This window comes from Neopsephotus bourkii, unplaced genomic scaffold, assembly GCF_033783945.1.
Source record: "Neopsephotus bourkii isolate Nb327-2 ecotype Australia unplaced genomic scaffold, CSIRO-AGI_Nbou_v1 NB_284, whole genome shotgun sequence".
Lineage (NCBI taxonomy): Eukaryota > Metazoa > Chordata > Aves > Psittaciformes > Psittacidae > Neopsephotus > Neopsephotus bourkii.
The window spans coordinates 602,906-625,461 of record NW_026900793.1 but is presented as its reverse complement, the minus strand read 5'-3'; the positions used below and the strand labels follow the sequence as shown (position 1 = coordinate 625,461).

Sequence of the window (22,556 nt, the reverse complement as noted above, 5' to 3'; positions counted from 1 at the left end):
GCGCACGCCCCGCCCACCTCTAGCCCCGCCCCACCTGGCCGGGCGCGATCCCGCCTTCCCGCGCGCCCTGCGGCCGTCGCTGGTGCAGCCCCGCCCACCGCAAGACCCGCCCCTTTTGGCGTCGCTCCAAGCCCCGCCTCAAGATCAGTTCCCGTCCCGCTCCAGTGTCTTAGGCCACGCCCCCACAGCAGACCCCGCCTCCATGCCGTGCGCCACGCCCCCCGTGTCTTAGGCCCCGCCCCGCGGCCCACGTGCGTTCCCGCCGGGGGCTGATCCCGGCGCCCCCTGGCCCCGTTCCCGTGGGCAAATATTTGCTCGGGGCCGCCCCGGCGCTGCAGCAGCGCGGGGACGCCGCCATGCAGCCCGTGCTGGGGGTCCTCGCCCTGGCCGCGGCCCTGGCCTCAGGTAGGGACCCGGGCCCGGGCGCTGTGGGGCTCCCGTGGTGGCCGAGGGCGTGGGGCAGTGCGGGACCTAGGCAGGACGTGGGGTCGGGATAGGAGCTTTCAGGCCACTGCCAGGGCCTGTGGCACAGGGGGGCAGCAGGAACTAGAGGCCTGCAGCAGGTGCTGTGCAGGGACCCTCCTGCTCCATGGGACATGGGTCCATGGTCCTGTGCTCTGCGGGGCAGGATCCCACGCTCCACAGGACAGAGTGGGTCTGGGATCCCACACTCCACAGGACAGAGATCTGCTCTGTGGGGCTGGATCCCGCGCTCAGCAGGGCCTGCGTGTCCATGCTGTCTCTCCAAGTTCTTGCCACCCTCTGCAGGCCACCGTTCCCCCCTCAATGACTTCCAGCGCCTGCGAGCCACGGAGCTGCTGGCAGTGCCTGCAGACCCACCGCTGCCGCCGCCAGAGCAGGGCTCTGAGGAGCAGTGTGCCTGGCGCTGTGCCACCAGCCTGGCCTGCCGGTGAGCGGGACTGGGAGGGTCGTGACACCGGGCTCACTCCGTGCTCTTTGCTGGGTGCCCATGTGTGCCCGTTGGTCCTGCCCTTTACAACTCCATGCCATACTCCCCCTGTGCCTCCCAGGGCTTTCCACCACAACCGGCAGAGCCAGCTGTGCCAGCTGCTGCCCTGGACCCAGCACTCGCCCCACATCCAGCTGCAGAAAAACATCCACTATGACCTGTACCAGAAGAAAGGTGGGCTGGTGCCATGGGTGAGCATGGGGACACCACAGACCGGGCACAGGGCTCCTCACTGCTTGTGTGCTCTGCTTTCCCCAGTCTTCCTGCGGGACTGCATCGTGGGCAATGGCTCCAGTTACCGTGGCACACGGGCCGTGACGGAGAAGGGTCTGCGCTGCCAGCACTGGCAAGCCACAACACCCCATGACCACAGGTGCCTCCATGTCCCCAAGCTGGTCCACAGCACCCACCAGTGGCCCCAGGCAGCTTGGGGCAATAGCGAATGGGCTGGGGACAGCATGGTGGCAATAGGGACTGCGTTTGGGCAATGGGGACCTTGTAGGTGCAGTGGCACTGCCTAAGGTAGCATAGCATCGGGCTGTGCCCACCCCAGGGCAAGGGGCTCCACACAGCCCTCCTACTCCCTCTGCTGCCTGCAGGTTCCTACCGTCACCCCACAATGGTCTAGAGGAGAATTACTGCCGCAACCCAGACCGGGACAAGCGGGGCCCGTGGTGTTACACCGTTGACCCCAACATCCGACACCAGAGCTGCGGCATCAAGAAGTGTGAGGATGGTGAGTGCTGCATCCCAGGGGCTCCCTGTGGCCTGTGTCCCCCCCACTGAGTGCCCCCTGGCTGTTGGCAGCCGTCTGCATGACCTGCAATGGGGAGGACTACCGCGGCACTGTGGACCACACCGAGTCAGGGACAGAGTGCCAGCGCTGGGACATGCAGCACCCACACAAGCACCCCTACCATCCCCACAAGTACCAGCTCTGGGCAGTGCGCAGCACTGGGCAGCATGCAGCCCCAGCCGTGCCATGTGCTGGGGCGCTGGGACTACCGTCAACCACTGCTCCTTGCCTGCACCAGGTACCCTGACAAGGGGCTGGATGACAACTACTGCCGCAACCCCGACAGCTCGGAACGGCCCTGGTGCTACACCATCGACCCCGGGCGGGAGCGAGAGTACTGCCGCATCCGCCTGTGCAGTACGTCCCTGCTGATGTCACCGTGCGGTGGGACCGGGTGTCCCGGTACACCCTAACCCTGCTGCTCTGCTCCTCTCCGGCCCTGCAAGCAGAGAAACGCCCACGGCCCCTCAACGTCACCACCAGCTGCTTCAGGGGCAAAGGCGAAGGCTACCGGGGACGGGTGAACATCACCGTGTCAGGGATCCCCTGCCAGCGCTGGGATGCGCAGGTGCCCCACCGGCACCACTTCACACCCAAGAAGTACCCCTGCAAGTAAGGGGGCCGGGGGGATGCACCTGGGGAGGGTGGCTGTGAGCAGCACCCCTGGGTGTGCGGTTGGGGGGCACCCATGCAGCCCCTCCACCAGGGACCTGCAAGAGAACTACTGCCGCAACCCTGACGGCTCCGAGGCTCCGTGGTGCTTCACCGCCCGCTCCACTGTCCGCATCGCCTTCTGCTTCCACATCCGCCGCTGCCCTGACGAGCTGGGTGCCCAAGGTGAGCCAACCCCAGGCACCCATCCGTGGGGTGCCTGCTGTGGGTGCCAGCCCTCCCTGCCTGTCTCCAGAGTGCTACCATGGCCATGGCGAGCACTACCGCGGTCACGTCAGCAAGACACGAAAAGGCATCACCTGCCAGCACTGGGCTGCCCAGACACCCCATGTGCCCCAGTGAGTATGCGAGGGGTCAGGGTGTGGGGACAGGGAGGGGCACAGGGTTGGGGATGGGGTGAGGATGGGTATATGGAGAACAGGATGATGATGGTGACAGTGACTTGTTTGTGGCAGGATCTCACCTCTCACCCACCCTGAAGCGCACCTGGAGGAGAACTACTGCCGCAACCCCGATAATGACAGCCATGGCCCCTGGTGCTACACCATGGACCCCCGCACCCCTTTTGACTATTGTGCCATCAAGCCCTGCTGTGAGCCCCTGTCCGCACCCCTGCAGAGCTAAGGGTGTCCCTGGTCACCCCCTAGGGGGGTTTTGGTCCCCCCAGGATGGCTGCACCCTGCTGTAGTGCCACCCTGTGCTTTCTCTCCGCAGCTGGCAGCACAGTGCCCTCTGTCCTGGAGAACCCAGGTTGGGGCCCACAGGTGCCGGGTGACTGCCATGGGGCAAGTGCCGGTGGCATGGCCCCATCTGACACCCACCGTGCCCACAGACACAGTGGCGTTCAAGGAGTGTGGCCAGCGGGATGAGAGGTTGCAGCTGAAAGGGCGCATCGTTGGTGGCCAGCCTGGCAACTCGCCCTGGACTGTCAGCATCCGCAACCGGTGAGTGGCTCCCCAGCTCCCTGCCACGCAGTCAGTGTCCTCCTGGGGCTGACCCCATCCCCACAGGGCCGGTGTGCACTTCTGTGGGGGGACCCTGGTGAAGGAACAGTGGGTGATCAGCACGCGACAGTGCTTCTCCTCCTGGTAAGGCTGGGGCTGGGGTGTGGGGTGATGGGACCCCCCCATGTCCTCACATCCCCATCCTGCAGTGATGCCGACCTCACGGGCTATGAGGTTCACCTGGGGACGCTCTTCAAGGACCCCGGCCCTGGGGACCCAGACCTGCAGACCATCCCCATCGCACGGATTGTCTGCGGCCCCTCTGAATCCCAGCTGGTGATGCTGAAGCTGGCGAGGTGAGCTGCCCCGGTCCCTCTGGTACCCCGTGGCTGGCCAGGCTGGCACCACATCCCACTGTTCCTCTCACTGCAGCCCAGCCACTCTGAACAGGCGCGTGGCCCTGATCTGCCTCCCACCTGAGCGCTATATTGTGCCCGCGGGCACCGTGTGCGAGATCGCCGGCTGGGGGGAGACCAGAGGTACCTGCCGTGGGCAGCCCCTCAAACAGCATCCCCTGCCCAACACATCCCCTGCCTGTGCTATCCCCCCGCAATGGCATCCCCTGCCGACAGCATCCCAAAGTTGATAACACCCCCCTCCTTACAGCATCTCTCTCCTGTGGTATTTTCCTGCCTGTGCCAGCCCCCTGCCCACCGCATCGTCCCTGTCCACAGTACCCTCCTGCCCACTCCATTCTCCATCAACACCAGCCCCTGCCCACCGTACTCCCTGTGAGGGCACTCCTGCAAACACATTACCTTCTATGCTGTGTGCCCCCTGCCAGTGCCACCCCTGTACCATGGCACCCCCCTGCCTGTGCCGTCCCCACTGCCATGGCATCCCCCACTGGTGCCTCCCCTGCCCACAGGCACGGCGGACGGCCGGGTGCTGAACGTGGCGTGGCTGCCGGTGTTGGCCCATGGCGAGTGCAATGCAGCGCTGCGCGGACGCGTCAAGGACAGCGAGCTCTGCACGGCCCCGCTGCGTGCCGGCGTGGGGGCCTGCGAGGTGAGCTGGGCCGGGGGTGCTGCTGCGGGGGGTCCAGGGGGCTGGCACCGGGGTGACGCTGCTGCTGCTGCCCCGGTGCCACAGGGAGATTACGGGGGGCCACTGGCTTGCCTCACCGCCGACTGCTGGGTGCTAGAGGGGGTGATCACCCCATCCCGTGTCTGCGCCCGCACTGACCAGCCCGCCCTCTTCATCCGTGTGTCGCTCTACGTTGACTGGATCTACAAGGTGATGAAGATGGGCTGAGCCGGCTCGGCCCAGCCTGGCACAGCCGCCACCATGCAATAAAGGCACAGCCTTAGCACTGCATAGGGTCTCTCATGTTTATTTAAGACCAAACCCCAGCTGGCATCCCATCCTGCCTCCAGCTACACTTGCTTCATCCTTCTCTGGTCCTGGCATGGTCCCCAGGGCCAGTGGTCATCCCTGGGGCTGGCCTAGAGGCAGGGCCACTGTGTGTGCTGGGGGCTGCGCTGTCCTGTCCCATCCCATCAGGGCAGCCCCATGTGCTGAAGGAGCCACTGGGCGCAGTTGTTGAAGACATCGGCCTCCATCTCCACGCCAGCTAGTGCATGGCCACCCTGCGGGTACCACAGCATCCTGCAGGGCAGAATGGGATGGGATGGGATGGGATGGGATGGGATGGGATGGGATGGGATGGAATAGAGGGGGATGCTCAGCCGGCACCCCAGGGTTCCCTCCCTGCTGCATCCCCCTGCTCCCCACTCACCTCACGGGCACCCCCCTGGCCCGCAGCACCCGGTAGAGCTCCAGTGACTGCGTGGGGCTGACGCGCCGGTCCCGAGCACCCACACACAGCAGCACCGGCGTCTGCACCTGCAGCACAGGCAGCGGTAGGAGCCTGGCACCCTGCACCCTGCACCCTGCCCTGCACACCCATCCTGCCCTGCCTTACCCGCGCCGCCTGGGCAATGGGCGAGCGCAGCAGCATGGTGGCCACCTCCTCGGGCTGTGGTACCCGCTCGAAGGAGTAGGGCAGCCCCAGGGAGGTGTAGCGCCTGTGGCACAGCGTGCTGGTGAGGTGGGTGCTGTGGGGACTGGGGGCACGGCACGGCACGGCATGGCACAGGGAGTGACACTCACCAGTCAGGGATGTCGGAGGTCCCAAGCAGTGCTGGCAGGTTGGAAACGGGGCTGCGCAGGGCACAGGCTCGGTAGCGCTTGGGCTCACGGGTGAGGAGGTGGAGGGCGATGAAGGCTCCGTGGGAGCCAGCCAGCAGGGCCAGGCGGTGTGGGTCCAGGGGCTCACTGTGCAGCGCCTGCTCCACTGCCAGCTGCGCCCATGGGCTCCCACCATCAGCAGACCCCACCACCATCAGCATCCCCACAGCCGATCTCACTATCAGCATCCTCCCAGCAGACCCCACCACCGTCAGCATCCCCACAGCCAAACTCACTATCAGCATCCTCCCAGCAGACCCCACCACCGTCAGCATCCCCACAGCTGATCTCACTATCAGCATCCTCCCAGCAGACTCCACCACCATCAGCATCCCCACAGCCGATCTCACCATCAGCATCCTCCCAGCAGACCCCACCACCAGCACCCCAACACCATCACCTTCCACCCCTCCATCCCAGCGCCCGTCACCTGGGTGTCCGCCACATCCTGTTCACCCACTCGGGACAGCAGGGAGCTGATGCTGGCCTGGCCGAAGCCCAGAGAGCCCCGGTAGTTCACTGGGGAGATGGGGACCATGGGTGTGCTGTCTCCAGTGAAGTGCAGTGGCCACATCCCCAGACTCCCCAGCACTCACCCAGGAGCACGGCAAAGCCCAGCCAGCACAGTGTGGCCATGCCTGGGCGCCAGCGGGCATCGAAGACAGCATGGGGGCCACCTGGGGCCAGTGGGGATGTCAGCCAGGTGCCACCAACACTGCCAGGGTGTCCCCACTGTCCCCTCACTCACCATGGGGACACACAACAAGGGGGTGCGGTGCCATGCTCTCCGGGGGGCTCAGCAGCAGGGCCTCGAAAGCCTGGGGGCCTGGGAAGGGGTCCTGCTCAGAACCCCCAACCCCAGGACCCCTACCCTGGTACCCCCCATCCCGGGTACCCCTGGCATCAGGGGGTACATCAGGGACCCCTGGGCACTCACTGTGAGCAGCTGGGCTCTGCCCATTGCAGGGGGGCTGGATCCTCAGGGTCTTCCAGGTGACACCGGGCACTATTGGGGTGTCCTCCACCGGCACCCAGCGAAGGGGCAGCTCCTGGCCCGCCGGTGGCAGCACCGCCACTACCTGGGAAACCACATTGGGTGGCACCGGCACTGGGGCAGCTATAACAGCCCCCAGTGCAGGCCCAGTGCTCTGGTGCTGCCCTGTGCCATGCACAGATGTGCAATGCCATGCCTCGTTACACAGCTCTGTGCCATGCCGTGCTGCCCTTGGCTGGGCCATGCAATGTTCCTCGCCACACCGTGCTCTGCAATGCCATGCTGTAGCTGGCCGTGCTTCACCACACTGTGCTTGACTATGCCACGCAAAGCTGGGCCACGTCATGCCAAGGCTTTGCATTGCTACGCTATACTGGATCTGGCTATGCTATGCCATGCTGTGTCACGCAATGCCAGTCAGGATCTGCCTGTGCTGTGCCATGTCATGCCATGCTATGCCACACCACTGCACTTCACCATGCCACATCATGCGGTGCCAGGGCTCTGCTCACCAGGCTCGGGGGGTGGTGTGGTGCTGAGCACGTGGCTACCAGCAGGTCCCACTGCAGGGTGAGCAGCTCCCAGCACCCTTCAGGCGACCCTAGGGACAGAGACCACATCGGTGCTCGCAGACGCTCCCCTGGGCACCATGGGCAGCCGATGCCACGTACCTGCCGTCAGGTTGGTGACGGTGGCCGCCTCCGTGTCCACCAGCAGCAGGTCCTGCGAGGGGCAGAGCAGAGGCAGCTGCATCACTGCGGGGTCAGGGACCGCCTCCCCGTGCCCGCAGGCCCCGGGCTCACCGTGCGGCTGCGCTGCGGGGTGCCCAGCACGGCTCGCTGGCTGTCGGCCGCCCAGCACCGCAGTGGCAGCGCCTCTGGGAACAGCCCGGCGAAGGCTGCAGCAGGGCACAGACAGTGAGCAGAGCCATGGCCACCCCGGGGGGGGGGTCCAAGTACCCCCAGCAGCGCTCAGCCCTGCCCGCTGTGTACCACTCACCCTCTGTGGGCTCCTGCACTGCATCGAGCACCGTCACTGTCTGCCTCGTCTGCCAGGTGAGCTGCAGGGGCCAGCAGTCAGCAATAGAATCATGGAATAGTTCGGGTTGGAAAGGACCTTAAGATCACCCAGTTCCAACCCCCCCGCAATGGGCAGGGACACCTCACACTAAACCATATCACCCAAGGCCTTGTCCAACCTGGCCTTGAACACTGTCAGGGATGGAGCATTCACAACCTCCCTGGGCAACCCATTCCAGTGCCTCACCACCCTCACAGTAATGAACTTCCTCCTTATATCCAATCTAAGCTTCCCCTGTTTCAGTTTTAACCCATTACCCCTTGTCCTATTACTACAGTCCCTAATGAAGAGGCCCTCCCCAGCATCCCTATAGGCCCCCTTCAGATACTGGAAGGCTGCTATGAGGTCTCCACGCAGCCTTCTCTTCTCCAGGCTGAACAGCCCCAACTTCCTCAGCCTGTCTCCATACAGGAGATGCTCCAGCCCCTGAGCATCCTCGTGGCTTCAACAGCCCCAAGTCCTTCTTATGGACAGTCCCCCCCCAGCGAAACCGAGGCATGGGGGGCACCGTGAGGGGCTGCGATGCCCAGGCTGGGTACTGTGTTACCATGCTCACCATGCGCAGGCACAGGCACTGCCGGTGCGGCCCCCCCACAGCACCCTCCAGGTAGAGCAGGCGCCGGCCGTCGGGGCTCAGGCGTGGGGAGAAGGCAGCTCCGTGCTCGGCTGACAGCAGCTCTGTGCGAGGCAGGGGTCAGCACCTCAGGGACACAGGGACCCCCCCCCCCCGCGGCCCCGGTGCTCACCGCAGCTCCCGCTGCTCAGGTCCAAGTGGAAAACCCCTGCCCTGAAGAGGAGGAGTGTGTGGGGATGGAGCCCCATGGCCAGGCTGAGCCCCACTGTGCCAGCACAGCGTGGGCATCCCAGCCTGGCGCTGGGTGCACGGGGGGACCCACCTCCTGTTAGAGCAGGCGCTCAGCCCCAGGCGGAAGGGCTCGTGCCACCAGCCCACGAACACCACACCACGGTCACCCGGGGACCACAGGGCCTGTGGGACAGCCAGGCTTGTGCCACAGCCCCGGGCTGGCTCCCCCAGCGCTCTCCCTGCACCCCTGTCCTGACCTGGCCGGGGGAGAGGTGCTCCGGGACCCCCTCCAGCACCGAGAGGCTGCTGCTCTCCAGGTCCAGGGCGCAGAGGACGGGCACGCTGCGGGTGCTCAGTGCCTCCCCCCAGTCCTCGTGGTACACAAACTGCTCCTTGTCCTGTGGCAAAGACCCCCCAGTCCCACGGTTGGCAGCCCCAGACATGGAGCTCAGCATGGCGTGCTTGTGGGGTGCATAGCATGCTCATAGGGTATGTGTGATGCTGACGAGACATGGGGATGCTCACAGCGTGCATGGCACACTCACAAGGTGCATCCGTGCTCACGGTGTGCACGGCACTCTTATGAGGTGCATGGCACGTTCGTGGGGTTCACAGAGTGCTATTGGGGCACGTGCACAGCATTCTCGTTGGGTACACAGCATGCCTGTGGGACACACAGTGTGCTCATGGGGCACTCAGCACCCACCTCCTCATCCTCGGCCTCCTCCGCCGGCCTGGCTGCTCCTGGCACATCCCAGGCGCAGGGTGCCCATCGCTTGGGTCGGCTTTTCTCAGCCACATAGAGCAGCCGTGTCTCCGAGTGGGACCAGGCCAGGCAGGCAAAGGGCCCTGGCACAGTAAGAGGGTGCCAAAGCCCAGCCTGGCACAGGCACAGCCGGGCAGGCAGAGGCCACTGGCCATGCCACCCTCTCCTGTGTTGGGGTGGGCAAGGGGCCCTACCCTCCGTGTAGACCTCCCCATGCTTCCCCAGCGCCGTGAGGTCCACGCTGTGGCTGCGCCCGCTGCTGCCCCACACCTGAGGGGACGGGGGTGAGCACCAGCACACCAGAACCATAGCACCCACTGCCCCATGCTGGTGCTGTAGCCACCCCATTGAGCCTGAAGCTGCTGTGACTGGGGCAGCCCCATTACCTCCAGCAGCTCATGGCCCTGCCGCGGGCAGCGGCTGAGCACGGCGCGGTGCTGCCCGGTGGGTGAGTCCCGGCTCAGCAGCCTGAGGGTGGGAGGGAAGGAGGCTGCAGCGGGCACAGGCCACGCCACAGCACCAGCCAGCCTGCCCCATCCCGCAGCCTGCATGTGCCGTACTGGTTGTTGATCTCGGCGCTGAGCGCTGCCCGGCTGACGGTGAGGCCACCATTGCCGCTGCGGTGCAGGCTGTAGTGGCGGCTGAACCGCAGAAGCCGTCGGCGGGGCAGGTCAGGGCGACTGCACTCTGTGGGGTGGGACCGTCAGCACCCCCCGCACCGCACCGCGCCAGCCCCACCAGCCCGCAGCACCAGGGCACCGAGCCCGTCACTCACCGGTGTAGAGCTGGAAGCTCTGTGCCCCTGTGGCGGCCCCCAGCGCGGCGCCCGTGACAGCTGGGAACTGGCTCAGCTCCCGGTAGCAGGCGGTGGGGCTGCGGGCAGCCTGGCCGGGACGGGGCAGAGCTCACCCCTCTGCCCATGCCCACCCCCGAATCGGGGCTGTGCCCCCCCGTGCAGCCCCTCCTGAGCTCCCTTTGCCCACCTCTGTGCCCCGCTGGGTCCCGGAGGCCATGGGACTGTGCTGTGCCGCGCTGTGCCGTGCTGCTGGTGCCGGCCGCTCAGCCAGGGCAGGCTGCCAGGGTGTGCGCAGCAGCCTGGAGCGAGGGGCATGGCAGGTGCCAGCCGTGCCCAGGCAGGGTTCACCCTGTGCTGTGTCACACCACTGACCTGCCCTGGACAAAGGCCCAGCGGCTCTGAGCACCCAGGGCACTGGAAGCAGAGGTGACACCAGCACCACCATCACCATCACAGACAGGGGCTGCTGAGCTACACCGTTTATTGGGGGTGAGGGGGGTGATGTGGTGGTGGCTGTTAGCACCAAAGGTGCTTGGACAGCCACAGTGCTATGTTCATGAAGCCGTCAGCTTCGGCCTCGATGCCCGCCAATGCGTGGCTGTTCCCTGGGTACCAGAGCAGCCTGCAGGGGAGAGGGGGGTTAGTGCTGTCCCTACACCCCACTGCCCAGGCACCCTGCACCCCACTCACCGTGTGGGGACACCCCGGGCCTTGAGGGCATGGTAATACTCCAGCCCCTGCTTGGGGGGCACACGCCGGTCGTCCTCTCCAAGCAGCAGCAGCACGGGGGCACGGACCTGTGGGATCAGCACAGCCTCAGCATGGCTCTGCTGCCGGGGATGGGGACAGGGATGGTGACGTACCTGGTTCACATAGCGCATGGGGGACTTGTGCAGCATCTCTGTCCACTGGGCTGGGTCTGGGAGCGCATCGGGCGCATAGGGCAGCCCCGTCTCCGTCAGGCACCTGTGGGTGAGAGGGACGGGGATGCACGCAGGGCTGGGGTGCAGGGAGGTGAGGGTGCTGGTACTCACCAGTCGGGGATGTCGGTGGTGCCCACCATGGAGGCAATGTTCACCACGGGGTTGCGGACCACGCAGGCGTGGTAGGTGTCGGGGAACTGGCCGAGGAGGTGGCACGCCAGGAAGCCTCCATGCGAGCCACCCACCAGGGCCACCCGGCTGGCGTCCAGCGGCTCCTCCTGCAGCACCCGCTCCACACAGAGCTGCCACCGTGGGGGATACCTGTGAGGCAGGGAGCTCTGCTCCCCCTCCTCTGGCACCCTGGGAGCTCAGGGTGCTGCAGGACTCTGTTAACAGCCAGGGCCATACCTGCACATCACGTACGTCCTGCGTGCCCACGTTGCCCGGCAGCGAGGCCACACTGTCCTGGCCAAAGCCCAGCGAGCCGCGGTAATTCACTGGGGTGGGAACGGGGCAGCATCAGAGCCTTTCCTCCCCCTGTCCTGGGCACACTGTGGGCACTGTGACACCCAGCAGTGCCCCAGAGCCCCTGTGTCACTCACCCAGTAGCACGGCAAAGCCCATGCGGCACAGTGCTGCCGGGTACAGCATCCACCCAGCCGCGAAGACAGAGTGGGGACCCCCTGCAAAAGGCAAAGGCAAAAGTGGGGGTGACACTGTGTGGCCAGGGCAGGGGGCAGAGCCGGGCAGGGGCAAGCTCTTACCATGGGGCATCACAACCAGGGGTGGTTTCTGAGCTGCAGGGCCCTCACTTGGGCGCAGTAAGATGGCATCGAAGTCCAGGCCCGCTGTGGAGGCAGGGTGAGGGGCGTCAGGGTTCGGGGTGGGTGGTGAAGCCCAGCCTGGCCCCACAGCACTCACCATACTGGGGGTTCTCCTGCTCCGGTGGGGGCTGCAAGGTGCGGATGCCCCAGCTGATGTTGGGCACAGGGGATGCTTCCTGCAGGCAGACCCACCGTACCTGCGCCTCCTGGCCAGCCTCGGGCAGCATGGCCACTTTCTGCATGGGAGAAGGTGAGCGTCAGTGCTGAGGGGCTGGTGGGCACTGAGGAGGGGGGGGACATCACCTTACCAGTGCCGGGGGGCAGCTAGGGGTGGAGAAGCTGGCCACCAAGATGTTCCGGTCAATGGTGAGGACAGACCAGCATCCCTGGGGGGCACCTGGGGAGGAGAAGGGATCAGACCTGCAGACGTGACCACCTACCCTGCCCCAGTGCTGGGATGGCGCTGCTGGCCTGCCACTCACCAGCGGTCAGTGAGGTTGTGGCGCCCGTCACCGTGTCCACCACAAACACGTCCTAGGGGCACGAGGGCAGAGTCCAACAGAGCCCTGACGTGTCTCAGCTCCCCTGTGCCCCACGGTGCCATCCCAGCATGGCAGCCCTCACCTGCTGACTGCGCTGGGCCGTGTCCAGCACGATCCTGCGGCTGTCAGCTGCCCAGCACAGCCCTGGCAGCACGCTGTAGATACCAGGGAAGGCACCTGCAATGAGAGCAGTGGTGCTCAGCACCGTTCTGTGACCCCCCTAAACACCCCCAGGGCTGCACTCACCCCACACTTGCCGCGGCACCACGTCCAGCACTGTGCTGGTCTCTTCGGTGTACCAGTCATACTGCAGGAGGCACAGCACAGGGCAAGTGTTGCCCCCACCAGAGCCTTAGAATGGGGTCACACCGCCCTGCTGCCAGCCTCCACTGCAGCACGGGCACCCCACCGGTGTCCCCCTGGTGCCGCTCACCATGCGGAGCCGGCTGCACTGCTGGTGGGGGCCCATGGCATCGTTTTCCAGGTAGACGATGCGGCAGTGATCAGGGCTGAGCCGCGGGGACCACACAGCCTTGGTGTCCTCGGAGAGCAGCTCTGCACGGGCATGAAGACACGGTGAGGGACTGCTTGGAGCCCGGGGCACCTGCGGAACTGGGGTACGCGCTGCTCACCGCAACTCCCCCCCGTCAGGTCCACATAGAACAGCGCTGACCTGCCGGCAGAGATGGGTGTCACCATGGGGCCGGGGGGCCTGGCTGTGGGGCAGGGTGCCCTGTGGGGACTCACCTGCGGTTGGTGCAGTGCCGCAGCCCCAGGCGGAAGGGCTCGTGCCACCAGCCCACAAACACCACACCGGTATCATCTGGACACCAGAAAGCCTGTGGGGAGAGGAGAATGAGCAGCTTGCCCTGCCAATGGCCCTCAAAACCTCCCTTTCTGTGCATTCCCCATCCTGACCTGGCCAGGGGAGAGGTGATCCGGGATGCCCTCCAGCACTGAGATGCTGCTGCCCTCAATGTCCAGGACGCAGAGGACGGGCACGCTGCAGGTGCTCAGTGTTTCCCCCCAGTCCTCGTGGTACACGAACTGCTCACCCTGCGCACAGCCCCATCAGCCCCATCGTCATCCCACTCGTCACAGTCTGCATCAGAGTGGGGGGACCCCCACCTTGAGAGGTTCATACTCCTTCTTTGGCTGCTCCATGTCCTCATCCGAGACACGCAGCTCTTTTCTCTCGAAGAAGGACTCAGCCTTGGGACGCTTCTTCTCCGCCACGTAGAGCAGGTGGGTCTCCGAGTGCGACCAGGCCAGGCAGCCAAACTCATCTGCAGAGGCGGGTCAGGCACCGGTCACCCCGTCCCCCCATACCCCACATCGCCCAGACCCTCACCATCATCATAGACGCTGCCGTGCTTGTCCAGTGTTGTCAGGTCGATGCTCTTCACCTTGCGGTTCTGATCCCAGACCTGGGGGCAGAGATATGGAGCAGCCCCAGGTTTCAGTGTGGATCCATCCCCAAGCCCACGGAGTATCCAGCCCGGCTGCGATCCCCCCCTCACCTCCAGGAACTGCTTCTCCTTCTTCTCCTTGTTGGAGGCCTTGCGCAGAACAGCCTTGAGGGCCCCGCTGGGGGACACCTGGCTCAGCAGCCTGTGGGTGCGTGGGTGCCCATCAGCCCCCCGCCATCAGCACCCCGAGGGGATGCCAGTGAAGGGGGACAGGACGAGACTCACTCGCCCGTGATCTCGGAGCAGGTGCCGGTGGGTGCCGAGTACACGATGGAGGCTCCATCGTGGAAGATGAGGTACTGCCGGCAGAACCTGATGTTCTCAGCCCGCGCCAGGTCCCGCTGCAACCACTCTGCGAGCAGTGGGGTGAGTTCACCGGCCGCAGCCCCGCCAGGCAGGCAGGGACCCCTCGGACCCCCAGCCCACCCCCGTACCGGTGCTGAGGCTGCAGTACTTGCCCCCGTACTGGGTGGTGACATCAGGGCCGAGGCTGGCGGTGCTGAGCCCCGGGTGCCCGCTCAGCTCCCGGTACAGCTCCACTATCTCCTCCGTGATCAGGGGCATCTGTGGGACGCGACAGGGTGGCGGGGGGACATGGTGCAGGGGATGGTGGGGTGCAGGAGGGTGCACGGGGGATTTGGAAGGTCCTGGGGCACTCGCTGGGGTACACGGGGGGATTAGGACGGCACTGGGGGCACTTAGTAGGGCACGGAAGGTGTGCGAGGGTGGAGTGGCAGTGACTGGGGAGCAGCCAGGCTGGAAGCAGGGCACCGGAGGGCGCAGGTACCGGGGCAGGTACCGGGGGTGCAGCCCGAGCGGTCACCGGAGCCCCGCGAGCTGGGCCGGGGGGTTAGTGACGTCACGCGCCCCCCGTCCTCCCGCCACCCCCTCCGCAGCCCCTCACCGGTGACTCCATCTCGCGGCGGCGGAGCGGGGGCGGGCCCAGGGCCAGCACTTCCGGGATAGAGGGGAGGGGTCTGCGGACTGCGGCACCTCCTATTGGCTGCGGCGCTGGCCCAACCCCTCGCGTTGAGGCGCCCCCTGGTGGGCACGCGCGGCGCCGCCACCGCCGCCGCTGGAGGTCCAAGGTTCGGAGCCGCGCTTCGCCGCTCCCGTTCACCGCGGGCCTGCGCTGGAGGCCTCCGGGCCGCCCCGGAGCGGTGTCCCCGGCAGGCGGCGGCAGCGCTGAGTGTCGCTCCGGGTGCAGGCTGAGGAGATCGGGCCCTTGGGGCCCACCGGGACCCCCAGCCCGCCGGTGCTGGGCACCGATCAGACCCGCACTCCCAGCCCGGCCGATGTCCAGCCCCCCCTCACTCCCCGCAGGCAGGAATCGCGGCCAGTTGGTGGTTTGTGTCAAGTCCTTTTTATTCTGTTCCCACAGAAACACCTGGTGAGGGGGCAGCTTCTGGGAGGGAGTCACGACACAGCGGCGGGGCGGCACGGCACGGTACAGCACGGTACGGCACGGAACGGGGTCACTACGGGTGGCACAGAGCACAGCAGACACGCACACCGTCACAATGTTCAGAGGGAGCGCACCCGGCATCGCGCCTACTGCTGCCGACGGCGCCCGGCCCTTCGCACCCTCCGTCCCCCCGCCCCGGCCAGCAGACTGCGGCCTGGGGGCCCGGCGGGGTGGGACACGTGCCCCCAGTCCCGCTGGACACCAAGGCGAGGTGGCGGGTGTGCTCGGGCGGCAGAACGGGCCTCGGCGGGGGTCTCAGTCCCGCGGGCAGTTTACACACTGTACAAGTATTTACAGCGCGAGGGGCAGCGGGGCCCGGAGGAGGAACCCACTTGTCATCAATGGGTGCTCGCAGGGCTGGGGCTGTCCTCCGTGCCCCCCATGAGAACTCCCTCTGGTCCCACAGCTGCTGGCCTCTTCCCCAGCCTTGGGGCAGGCACAGCCCCCCCACAAGGGACCTGCCGCAGAGCGTGGGCATCCCTCGGGAACTGGGCCCTTGATAACAAGTGCATAAATCTGCAAAGAGCTTTCAGTACAGCGATGGACTGATGGAAAAGAGGAAAAGAAAAGTCCAGGCAAAGAACAGCAAGCACTGAAAGGCGGGTGGAACCGTGCAGAGAAGTAGCAAGCCATGCTCTAGGACGGGACAGACGGTCACGGGCGCTAGGGCTGCCCTTTGGCAAAGTGGCCCTCCGTGGGTCGAACATGCCACGAATTCATACGCACGGGTGGTTGGTAAAGAGTAAGTTCTTGGGTCGCTCGGCGGCACGCTTTGCGATGAAACCCTTTAGGCGCGACATTAAACCGATTAGCTATTCACAGGTCTTGTTCTGGAGTCGTGTTATTTCGTTGCATAGAACATCGGGCGGGTGAGCGGGGGGCACTGGCGGGTGCTGCCGGCATGGGGAGGCAGCGGGGCGCAGGCGAGCCTCCTCCCTGCCTGCCAGCTGCTCCCCATCCCCAAGGAACCCCCTCCTGGCAGGGCGAGTGGGCTTTGGCCACCGGCCGCCGCATTGGCTGTCCCCACGAAATGGCTTGAGAAGGACTTGGATTGCACAGTAAGAGGAAGATACTGCCGGAGGCAAAGCTCTCCTGATCTTGTTCCACGGGATTTGTGCTCTTTTGTAGCCTCCTGCACTCTATTGCTTCTACAGACGACAGCCCGTGTGCTAACTCATCGCACAAAGCAAAGAGGGAAGAGGATTTGGTATAAAGTTTAGAAAACAAAACCAAAACCAAACCCAAACGAACTCAAAGAAAACGGAGAAAAGAAAGGATCCCTCCCCAACGACGCCCCGTGCCCTCCCCAGTGTGGATGAGGTATACACAGAAATCAAAGTGGGATGATTAAGGCTGTTCTTGAAAGAAAAGGGGTGCCCGGCGGTGGGCGCGCTGGCTGTGTGGCAAGGGCAAGCGCGGCCCTTTCAATGCTTCCAATGGCTTCGGGGCGGCACTGAGCGCCGGGACATGCGCCCAGCCGGCGGCTGCGGCAGCAAAGGCCGGCCGTGCCACCTGTCAGAGTCCTATGGCCTCGTATTTCAGTAGTGAAACAGTGTTAGGTCCTAGCTGACGCGCTCCGGGGGCTCTCCGGTGGGGCCAGGAGCGGGCCACAGTGCAGGGGCCGCGGGGACACCCTGGTGGGGCGGACGGGGTCAGGAAGGAGGAACGGTGCACATGGCACCCAGCCCTCGGAGGGGGAAAAACCTATGAAGAGGCCAGAGCTGGAGTTCGGAGGGAGCAACTCTGCGTATAATCTTGAGAAAGGGCCACGGCCCACCTACGGGGCCTGACCCGATGCTCCGGATCAGGCCTGTCCCCTTGGGGCAGCTGCTGGGGTTTGCCGTGTGCGCACCGGAGCTGCTCGCCAGGCGTGGGGGGCACCTGCCCCAGGGCGTCCGCTGGGGCCCCGTTCGGCCGCCGTTTGGTCCAGCATCCAGGGATTGCCCTGCTTTCAAAAGCTTGCAAGAGACACAGAGAGAGGCGTTGGCACGAGCAGCGATGTCCCCGCGGAAGGGACCCGAGCACATGGGCCATGGCAAGCCAAGTGGCGCTGCCGGCAGAGCAGCTGCTGCCACCCCCATGCTGGACGGGCTCCCGGAGCAGAGCTCAGGCTGCCCAAACCCCCGCAAACCCAGGGTCTGCACCAGCATCCACGTGGCATCGGCTCACATGGCACTGCTGAGACTGGGGAACAAGGCCAAGCCCCACGCATCAGCTTGGGGCCAGCACTTGGGGATGAAGATGGGAATGAGTGGCCCGGTGCAAAGAGGATGGGGCTGCACCACGTCCTCCTCACCCTGGAGGCACGACTTGGCATGTGCCAGTGGGGACAGCGGTGCCATGGGAACCCCAGGGATGGAATGGAGAAGGGGACCGGTGCGATGGAGGGAACTTGTGTGCAGGTGCCCCGGACACTCACTGTTATACTCAGAGTCTGGCGCCGTGTGCTGAATCCAGTGGCTTCTTCATAGGTTTTTCCACTGCAACGACTCGATCTCCACTCGCTTCCCAAACTCCTGCGGCGGGAGGGAACAGCAGGGCATCAGGCCTGGCCAGGGCATCGAGAGCCCGCGGCACAGCACCCGCCGCGGCTGCACTCACCTTGTGCCGTTCTCTCACCAGAACGAAGTGAACTTCTTGCCGAAGGCTGACACCGCTGTGGGGAAGCCGGGAGAGGTGTCAGCATGGCCCCCGCCTCACCACATCCCAAACCGCAGGGGCACCGTGGCCACCCCCCGAGGTGCCCGACAGTGTTGGTGCAGATAGCACCACCATGACACCCCCCCCATCCCCTGGTGCAGCCCTCACCTTCAGTCAATTTGCCTGCCTGTTCCGCTGCCCCCCCTGGCAGGATTTTGGAGAAGACGCTCTCTCCTTCCGCCCCGGGCTGCCCCATGGCTGTGCTGGCAGGACCACGCGGCCCGGGTGCCCAGGGACCGGCCTTGACATCTGCTAGGGGACAAATGAAGCCACCATTAGCAGGGGATGGCCATGGGAGCTCGGCTGAGCCCCAGGGGTGCCAGGCAGCCAGTGGGGGGGTGAATGGCAGTGTGATGCCAGACCTACTGACCTGCTGCTCCCAGAGGCTGTGATGCGGGCGCTCTCCCCGGCTGCTGTGGCACTTTTGCTGCAGGTTTGGGTGCATCCGTCTGCTCCGGTTTTGGCTGGAACAGGGAAAACGACTCTCAGAGAGCATCCTCTAGGGGTGGCATGGGCAGGGAGGCGACACCAAAAACCCCAAACGCTGCTCCACAGCCCCAAAAGAGGCAGCAAGGGGTCTAAGGCATGGGGATGGCCCCTCCTGGGTCCCTTCAAAGGGATGGCTGCTCCTGTGGCACTCAGGGTGGCACATGGGTAGAATACATCTTGCCCCGTGGCTCCCGTTCCTAAACCCTTCCCCTGCCAGCCCTTGCCCACGGCAGAGCTGTGTGGCCAGGACACAGCTGAGCCCATACTTACCGCCGGCACTGGGTGCCCTCCTGGCTGCGCATGGACTGCGGCCGGTGCCTTCCCCGCGGCCTGCGCTGGCCCTGGCTGCTGCTGCTGCGGTGGCCGGGCCGATGGGGGTCCCTGCGTCCTGCCCCTCACCTCGGGCTGCGCTGAGCCCGTGGGCTGGGCAGCCTGCCGTGCCGCTGGCTGCTGCCGTGCTGCCTGCGGCCCTGCCTGCTGCTGCCTGCTCGCCGGCTGCGGCGTGTGTGTGAGGGGCTCCTGCTTTGGCGCTGGGGCGGCCGGCCCGTGTGGCTGGGGAGGCTTCTGCGCCTTGGGGGTCTCAGCGCCGTGGTGGTGAGCAGTGGGGCGGGACGATGGGGGGTACTCAGCAGAGCTGGGGCCGTAGGGTGCGGGCGCACGGGGCTCAGGCTGCTGCGCCTTCTTGGTGGCAGCCGGTGGCCCGTGGCCTCGGGGCTCGTGGCGGCCAGGCTCTCGTGGGTGCTGCTTGGCCGAGCGGCGCGGGGGCTCATCGCCGGCGTGCCGGGAGCTGCCAGCATGGCGATCATACTCCCTGTGGTGCCGGTGCTCGCGGTGCTGGGGGTAGTCATCGTGCTGCCATGGGTCCTCGTCGAGGGGCTCGTCGTAGTCATGGTAGGTGTGCTTAACCGGGGGTCTCTTCTGCGAGGAAGAGTGGCCACCGTAGTGCCTGACCCGCTCCGCGCGTGCCTCCCTGGGCTTATCAAACCAGTCTGTCTCCTCCTGACCCAAATGATAGGCTTCAGAAACCAAAAACAAACCACAGTCAATGTCTCGGTCAAGGCTGCCCGGGTGGAAGCCATGCAATGATGAGGGAGAGGCAAGCAGCGGGCACGCGCGCAGGGGACAGCCCGTTGCCGGTGGGGATGGGACGCGGCACGGCAGGGCACGGTGTGGGACCGGCTAACACCGAACAGCCAGGGCAAGGGGAGGAAGGCACATGTCAAGCAAACTGAGGCGGTGAAAGTGTCTCTGCGTACGAGCGGACGGGCATGCCCCGGGGAAGTGCCATGCTCTGGGGTGGTCACCACGGGGAGCCGTTACCTTCGCTGTCCGAGACAACGCAATGGGCATCATCCATGCCGTAGCCCTCCTCGTGCTTGTACGAGTGACTCCTTGGCACGTCTTTGATGTGCTTTTGTACATCAGGCAACGAGTGGCTGGAGCAGAACTGGGAGCAGGGGTCCCCTGCCGACTGGGGACCGGGCCCCCCCGCAGCACGTGGTCCCCCCACCGCCTTCCCCAGGGGGCTGACGGGGCTCTCCTCCTCTGAGGGCTGTGTGCGGATGGGCGCCCGCCCACGGCTCTGGCTCATGCTGAGGGACGAGGGCTTGGAGCCACCTTTCTGGGAGCGCTCTGTGCCCTCCCGCTCGTAGGACTTGCTCCGGCCGCCTGCCTCCCGGCCAGAGGACTTCTCCACCCCATAGCCAGAGGAGCGGGTTCTGCCGGCGGCATAGACCCGCTCCTCCTCATCTACCAGATCCCGGCTGGAGACACCGTAGTACTTCTGCTGCTCATAGACGTTCTTCTTCAGGCCGTACGTGATCTCCTCCTGCAACTTCTTGGCCCTGGAGGCCACGTTGCTGCTGCCGACTGAGGCTGTCGCTGAATAGGAGGCCAGGTCTGACTCCACGTCTTTGGCTTCTTCGATGGGGGAGAACTTGGAGATCTTCTGCTCCATGCCCTGCTTCCTGTGCTTGCTGCGCTTCGAGGAGACAACGGCAGGTGCCAGGTTCTTGGATGAATGCTTCGGTAGAGCTGCACCAGAGCCGTGCTTGTCCACCCTTGAGGAGTGCCGGTACTCACTGTCCCCATAGTAGTAGGATGAGCTGGTGGAGCCACCTGACACCCTGCCATTGCTCTCCGTGCCCCGATGGTAGCTGTTCTTCCCTCGATAGTCGGGGCCATGGTGGTCATAGATGTCCTCCTCAGACTCCTCCTCAGCTTTGCTGTAGCAGCAGGGCCGGCTGGAGCTCTCGGCATCCCCCAGCTCGCTCTTCTCTCTGCCATGGCGGCTCTCAGTGCCCGTGCCGGTTGGCTCCGCTTTCTGCCCCTCCACTGCTGGGCTCTCCTTGGTGAGCTCGCTGATGTCCTCGATCATCACGTAGTTACGGGGGATGTTCTGCTCCAGGCTGGTGTAGAGGGACTCTGAAGAGAAGCTTGCTGAGGGGCCTGGGGCTGCACTGGTTCTCTCCGCCTGCCGGGCCTCCGGTGCCTTGTACTGCTCATAGCTACCGCCGGCTGGCGCGGTGCTGAAGGTGACATCGGGAACGGCAGAGGAGCTGGTGGCTGCGCCAATGACCTCGTAGTTGGTGGGGATCTTCTGTTCCAGGTCAGCCAGCGAGGTCTGCCGTGGCTTCTGGTGCGCACCAGCTACGTCTGCAGGGCTCTGGAAGAGGGCAGGCTGCGCCGCTGGCATGGCGGCCGCTCCGGCAAAAGCACTCGGGGCTTGGTAGGGGTTTTGGGGCTGGAAGCCTGGCTGGCCTGGAGTGCCCAGCTCTGGGTATGCAGCGCCAGGGGCTGTGAAGGCACCAGGCGAGGCGAAGGCAGGTAGTGGGGCCGCTGGCAAACCATCCTGTGCGGTGCTGGCTGCGGGGTACTGGGGATGCTGCAGGCGTGGCGGTGGGAAAGCAGCGGGGCCCTGCGGGGCAGGGTATGGGTAGGCGCCGTAGGAGGCAGCGGCGAAGTCAGGGTACTGCCCGGCGGGCGCGGGGCGCAGACCGGTGCCGTCGTAGGCGGCGAGGCGCAGGCTGTGCAGCTCGCTGTCCGACAGGTAGTCGCGGCGGTCCCCGGCGCAGCGCAGGTAAGGGTGGTCTCGCCCACCTCCACGCTCCTTCAGCAGCGATTCCTTGCGCTGGGTGATGCCCAGCTCCAGGTACTTCAGCTTGGCGTCGATCTCCTTCTCCTCCTCGTCCAGCTCTGCCTGCTTCTTCCGCAGCTTGGTGGCCTCGTGCTCCACCAGCCTCAGGTCACGGTCCAGCTCCTTCAGCAGGCTGGCCTTGGTGACTGGCGCGGTGGCCTTGGGTGCCAGGCTGCTCAGGTAGAGCTGCGGGGTGGCTGAGCTGGCCAGGGGCACATGGGGCTCCTCGGGTGGCGGGCTGGGCAGTGTCCGCTTCACCTTCCGTGACAGTGGGCTTGACTGCAGCCCCCCGACCTGCAAAACAAAGGAACGCTCGGTCAGCGATGCAGGAGGGTGTCCCCCCATGCTCCCCCTTGAGTATCATGGAGCTCCTCCCATGGCCAGAGGTTGCGGTCAGGCAGCCACTGTGCACGTGTTCCCCCATGCACCGAGGAAGCAGCGTTTATGTAAAAGCACAATAAATAGGATGGAAGTAACAGGCAGGGCTCTTTCAGTGAGTAATTCCAAGGGTGGCAGCTGGCCAAGTGCCGTGACAGCCCCGTGCCACAAGAAATGCTTTCTGTCCTCAGGTGCTTGGCTTTGGAGAGAGGTGGGAGCTGCTGCTGCCCTGTGAATTGCCCCAGGGCTCTTTGCTGGGCACTTGGCAGCCCAAGGGGGTAATGGTGGGAATAAGAGCCACCACCACCCAAACCGGAGCCATGCATGTCGGCTGCTCCGTGGGAGAGGAGGACACAGCTGGGAGAGGGGACAGGGGACAACCCTGACAGCCAGCAGCAGCAGCTCCTGCCCACTGATGGGCTCGTGCAGCCCATGGATCTCCGGGGCCTCCCTCCAGCAGCCAGCTTTGGTCTGTGTCCACTGCCTGTCATCGGTCACTGTGAGAAGCCAGCTTTTTAAATCATTAATTGCCGCAGTGCTAATGAAACCAGAACGCC

The 22,556-nt window shown here is 65.4% G+C and overlaps 4 protein-coding genes across 12 annotated transcripts in view; 1 reads left to right on the top strand and 3 right to left on the bottom strand.

Annotated features, from left to right (window-relative positions):
- Nucleotides 1–279: 279 nt before the first annotated feature.
- Nucleotides 280–4,770, top strand: MST1 (macrophage stimulating 1). 3 transcript variants are annotated; one of them, XM_061346948.1, is made up of 18 exons: nt 280–405; nt 769–910; nt 1,032–1,144; nt 1,229–1,343; nt 1,570–1,706; nt 1,778–1,898; nt 2,005–2,123; nt 2,216–2,378; nt 2,473–2,603; nt 2,674–2,776; nt 2,894–3,030; nt 3,153–3,188; nt 3,271–3,382; nt 3,449–3,526; nt 3,592–3,738; nt 3,815–3,921; nt 4,311–4,450; nt 4,535–4,770. In XM_061346948.1, exons 1-18 carry the CDS (start codon nt 357–359, stop codon nt 4,694–4,696), a joined length of 2,112 nt encoding a protein of 703 aa, XP_061202932.1. In that variant the 5' UTR covers nt 280–356; the 3' UTR covers nt 4,697–4,770. The 3 variants fall into 3 exon arrangements, with proteins under 3 accessions (XP_061202932.1, XP_061202930.1, XP_061202933.1); XM_061346946.1 differs by having other exon boundaries at nt 2,213–2,378; XM_061346949.1 differs by lacking the exon at nt 3,153–3,188 and having other exon boundaries at nt 2,213–2,378.
- Nucleotides 4,771–4,782: 12 nt separating this feature from the next.
- The window catches only part of LOC133208801 (acylamino-acid-releasing enzyme-like), a 40,911-nt gene continuing 23,137 nt past the window's right edge, over nt 4,783–22,556 (bottom strand). Inside the window, exons 1-22 of one of the 2 annotated variants that reach the window (XM_061346944.1) lie at nt 10,261–10,501; nt 10,053–10,161; nt 9,838–9,964; nt 9,664–9,745; nt 9,472–9,547; nt 9,218–9,360; nt 8,769–8,909; nt 8,603–8,694; nt 8,453–8,493; nt 8,263–8,384; nt 7,626–7,686; nt 7,430–7,524; nt 7,298–7,349; nt 7,139–7,227; nt 6,570–6,711; nt 6,381–6,458; nt 6,229–6,309; nt 6,063–6,151; nt 5,555–5,745; nt 5,367–5,469; nt 5,181–5,287; nt 4,784–5,050 (exon numbers count right to left, since the gene is read on the bottom strand). In XM_061346944.1, coding sequence (XP_061202928.1) covers nt 4,942–5,050; nt 5,181–5,287; nt 5,367–5,469; nt 5,555–5,745; nt 6,063–6,151; nt 6,229–6,309; nt 6,381–6,458; nt 6,570–6,711; nt 7,139–7,227; nt 7,298–7,349; nt 7,430–7,524; nt 7,626–7,686; nt 8,263–8,384; nt 8,453–8,493; nt 8,603–8,694; nt 8,769–8,909; nt 9,218–9,360; nt 9,472–9,547; nt 9,664–9,745; nt 9,838–9,964; nt 10,053–10,161; nt 10,261–10,290 — 2,160 coding nt within the window. In that variant the 5' untranslated portion in view covers nt 10,291–10,501 and the 3' untranslated portion in view covers nt 4,784–4,941. Of the gene's footprint in view, nt 5,051–5,180; nt 5,288–5,366; nt 5,470–5,554; nt 5,746–6,062; nt 6,152–6,228; nt 6,310–6,380; nt 6,459–6,569; nt 6,712–7,138; nt 7,228–7,297; nt 7,350–7,429; nt 7,525–7,625; nt 7,687–8,262; nt 8,385–8,452; nt 8,494–8,602; nt 8,695–8,768; nt 8,910–9,217; nt 9,361–9,471; nt 9,548–9,663; nt 9,746–9,837; nt 9,965–10,052; nt 10,164–10,260; nt 10,502–22,556 lie in introns of those variants that run through there. The other variant, XM_061346945.1, reaches the window with a different exon arrangement.
- On the bottom strand, nt 10,538–14,778 carry APEH (acylaminoacyl-peptide hydrolase). 3 transcript variants are annotated; one of them, XM_061346943.1, is made up of 22 exons: nt 14,736–14,777; nt 14,266–14,395; nt 14,057–14,183; nt 13,883–13,973; nt 13,714–13,789; nt 13,491–13,648; nt 13,281–13,418; nt 13,110–13,201; nt 12,995–13,035; nt 12,796–12,917; nt 12,609–12,669; nt 12,445–12,539; nt 12,303–12,354; nt 12,129–12,217; nt 11,918–12,056; nt 11,761–11,844; nt 11,599–11,679; nt 11,405–11,493; nt 11,108–11,298; nt 10,937–11,039; nt 10,764–10,870; nt 10,538–10,695 (listed from the first exon to the last, which is right to left on the bottom strand). In XM_061346943.1, the coding sequence occupies exons 1-22, from the start codon at nt 14,745–14,747 to the stop codon at nt 10,590–10,592; spliced, it is 2,184 nt and encodes a 727-aa protein (XP_061202927.1). In that variant the 5' UTR covers nt 14,748–14,777; the 3' UTR covers nt 10,538–10,589. The 3 variants fall into 3 exon arrangements, with proteins under 3 accessions (XP_061202927.1, XP_061202925.1, XP_061202926.1); XM_061346941.1 differs by having other exon boundaries at nt 10,764–11,039; nt 14,736–14,778; XM_061346942.1 differs by lacking the exon at nt 14,736–14,777 and having other exon boundaries at nt 10,764–11,039; nt 14,266–14,428.
- BSN (bassoon presynaptic cytomatrix protein) overlaps nt 15,176–22,556 on the bottom strand; it is a 94,493-nt gene continuing 87,112 nt past the window's right edge. For 3 of the 4 annotated variants that reach the window (XR_009724513.1, XR_009724515.1, XR_009724516.1), the window contains 7 exons: nt 19,806–21,915; nt 18,756–19,501; nt 18,367–18,460; nt 18,105–18,245; nt 17,898–17,952; nt 17,716–17,812; nt 15,176–17,254 (listed from right to left, as the gene is read on the bottom strand). Coding sequence is in view for 1 of the 4 variants with exons in the window: in XM_061346934.1 (XP_061202918.1) it covers nt 17,912–17,952; nt 18,105–18,245; nt 18,367–18,460; nt 18,756–19,501; nt 19,806–21,915 (3,132 nt within the window). In the remaining 3 variants the exon portion in view is untranslated. Of the gene's footprint in view, nt 17,813–17,897; nt 17,953–18,104; nt 18,246–18,366; nt 18,461–18,755; nt 19,502–19,805; nt 21,916–22,556 lie in introns of all 4 variants that reach the window. The other variant, XM_061346934.1, reaches the window with a different exon arrangement.